The sequence below is a fragment of the Poecilia reticulata genome, linkage group LG6, assembly GCF_000633615.1.
Source record: "Poecilia reticulata strain Guanapo linkage group LG6, Guppy_female_1.0+MT, whole genome shotgun sequence".
NCBI classification, from domain to species: Eukaryota; Metazoa; Chordata; class Actinopteri; order Cyprinodontiformes; family Poeciliidae; genus Poecilia; species Poecilia reticulata.
In genome coordinates, this window is record NC_024336.1 from 725,149 (window position 1) to 726,935 (window position 1,787).

General features: G+C 36.9%; 1 protein-coding gene across 1 annotated transcript in view; it reads right to left on the reverse strand.

Moving 5' to 3' along the window:
* Positions 1-6: 6 nt before the first annotated feature.
* The window catches only part of deaf1 (DEAF1 transcription factor), a 10,867-nt gene continuing 9,086 nt past the window's right edge, over positions 7-1,787 (reverse strand). Inside the window, exons 8-10 of the mRNA XM_017305139.1 lie at positions 1,560-1,757; positions 1,384-1,473; positions 7-487 (exon numbers count right to left, since the gene is read on the reverse strand). Of these exons, the coding sequence (XP_017160628.1) occupies positions 386-487; positions 1,384-1,473; positions 1,560-1,757 (390 nt within the window). The 3' untranslated portion in view covers positions 7-385. The remainder of the gene's footprint in view (positions 488-1,383; positions 1,474-1,559; positions 1,758-1,787) is intronic.

Below are 1,787 nucleotides of genomic sequence, written 5' to 3' on the forward strand. Positions count from 1 at the left end.
AGACTTAAATATCTTCATAACGAGTTAAAATGGCAACAAGTTAGCAGAGTGAACTCTGTCTCTCAGGAAACGTGCTAAATAAAAGTATTGTGATATTGAATAAAAATTCAACAAACAAGATCATAAAAAAATAGACATCTAGTAATATTCAGAGTTTGATTTGACAACTTTACCACACAGCATGGCATACCAAGTACTGAGCTCCAATATTACAGTTATCTACTGAACTTTAATTATTGTTCAGTTTGCTCAGATGCAGTTCCTCTCATATACACTAGTTGCCRCTGTGATAATGTGATGTAAAGTGATGGGAGTAACTGTTGTAACTGTTGCACCGGAGCAGCTGAAGATGAGAAGAGGAGCAGCAGTGCAACTAGCTCCGCCTTCATTTCACTTTGTCCATGTCTATGGCTGTGATTGGCTCCTCCTCCGGAACACAGACGCCCCCTGACGACTGACAGCATAAATGCTGGTGATCCTTCCAGTCCTGCATAGACCAAAAAACAGAAGATTTCTATAGAACACAGTACTTAAAATAGTTATAATTAGTGCCACACCACAATATGGCCACCATTTTAGTCTTCGGTTTGACTCGACTCCTACTTCAACATACTTTTACTCAAGTAAAAGTAAAAAGTAGCCGTTCCAAAAATGACTCAAGTAACAGCAAAAAAGTATTTGGTAAAAAGGCAACTCTAGTACTGAATAACTGATAAAATTATCAATCATTTAATATTTAAAAAATAAAGTTATGTGGGAGTTTTGGTATTTTAAAGACCAAAGTTATTCATATAAATAACGTAATTACAAACAAACAAAATCAGGCCAAAAAAAACAACTTTTACAAATCAGTTTCTTTCAAAATAAAACTTATTGAAACTTTAACAAAACCTGCAGGTGTGTGTCTGAGTCTGGTGAATTTTTGGTTAAAACATGTTTGTTCATCATTCGGTGAAGTTACTCACACCCCAGTGTGAATACGGACATTTTACTCAAGTAAGAGTAGTGATACTTAATAATAAATTAAGTAAAAGTAAAAAGTACACCATAGTAAAAATACTCCTAAAAGTACATTTTTTTCCCAAAACGTTACTCAAATAAATGTAACTAGTTACTACCCAACTCTGGTGCCAAGGATATGAATAATTTGGATATAACTTATTAGCAACTTTTTACCATCAGCCAAGTTGCTTCAGATTGCAACCTTTGATTTATCAAAGAAATCAAATAATTTCTTTGATAAATGAAATTATTTGATTGTCTTTGTCTAAAGCTAAAATTAGCATGATGATCTGAAACATTTTAGTGAAAAAAGCAAAACACATCTAATCTACGAAAGGGAGTATCTGCCTTCGCGGCTCTGTACGAAGTGTGGCGACCCACCTTCCTCTGGCAGAATGTGGAACAGTAATTGACTTTGTGACATCCTGTACACTCGCTCATCGCCAACCGGCCACAGTTCACACACATCTCCTGCAGAAGAAGAACACAACACTTTAGGCTACTGAGGGAACCACAGAGCGAGCGCCGCCGACATTGTGGAAGGTGGTTCGTCGTACGTTGATGATGATCTCTGTGATGTCAGAGCTCCTTTTGGTCTCTGAGTCCTCTGGCTGCTGAAACGAGATCTGGTTCTGGAACGGCTGACCCAGCCCACACTGCACACCAAAACACATYATCTTCATCATCTTCGTTATCCACGCTTTTCTATATGCTATAAAGTGTCTGACATGTATCCATAACCATTGAATCTTATGTCACAATAAGACCACAAATTTTAATTTTTT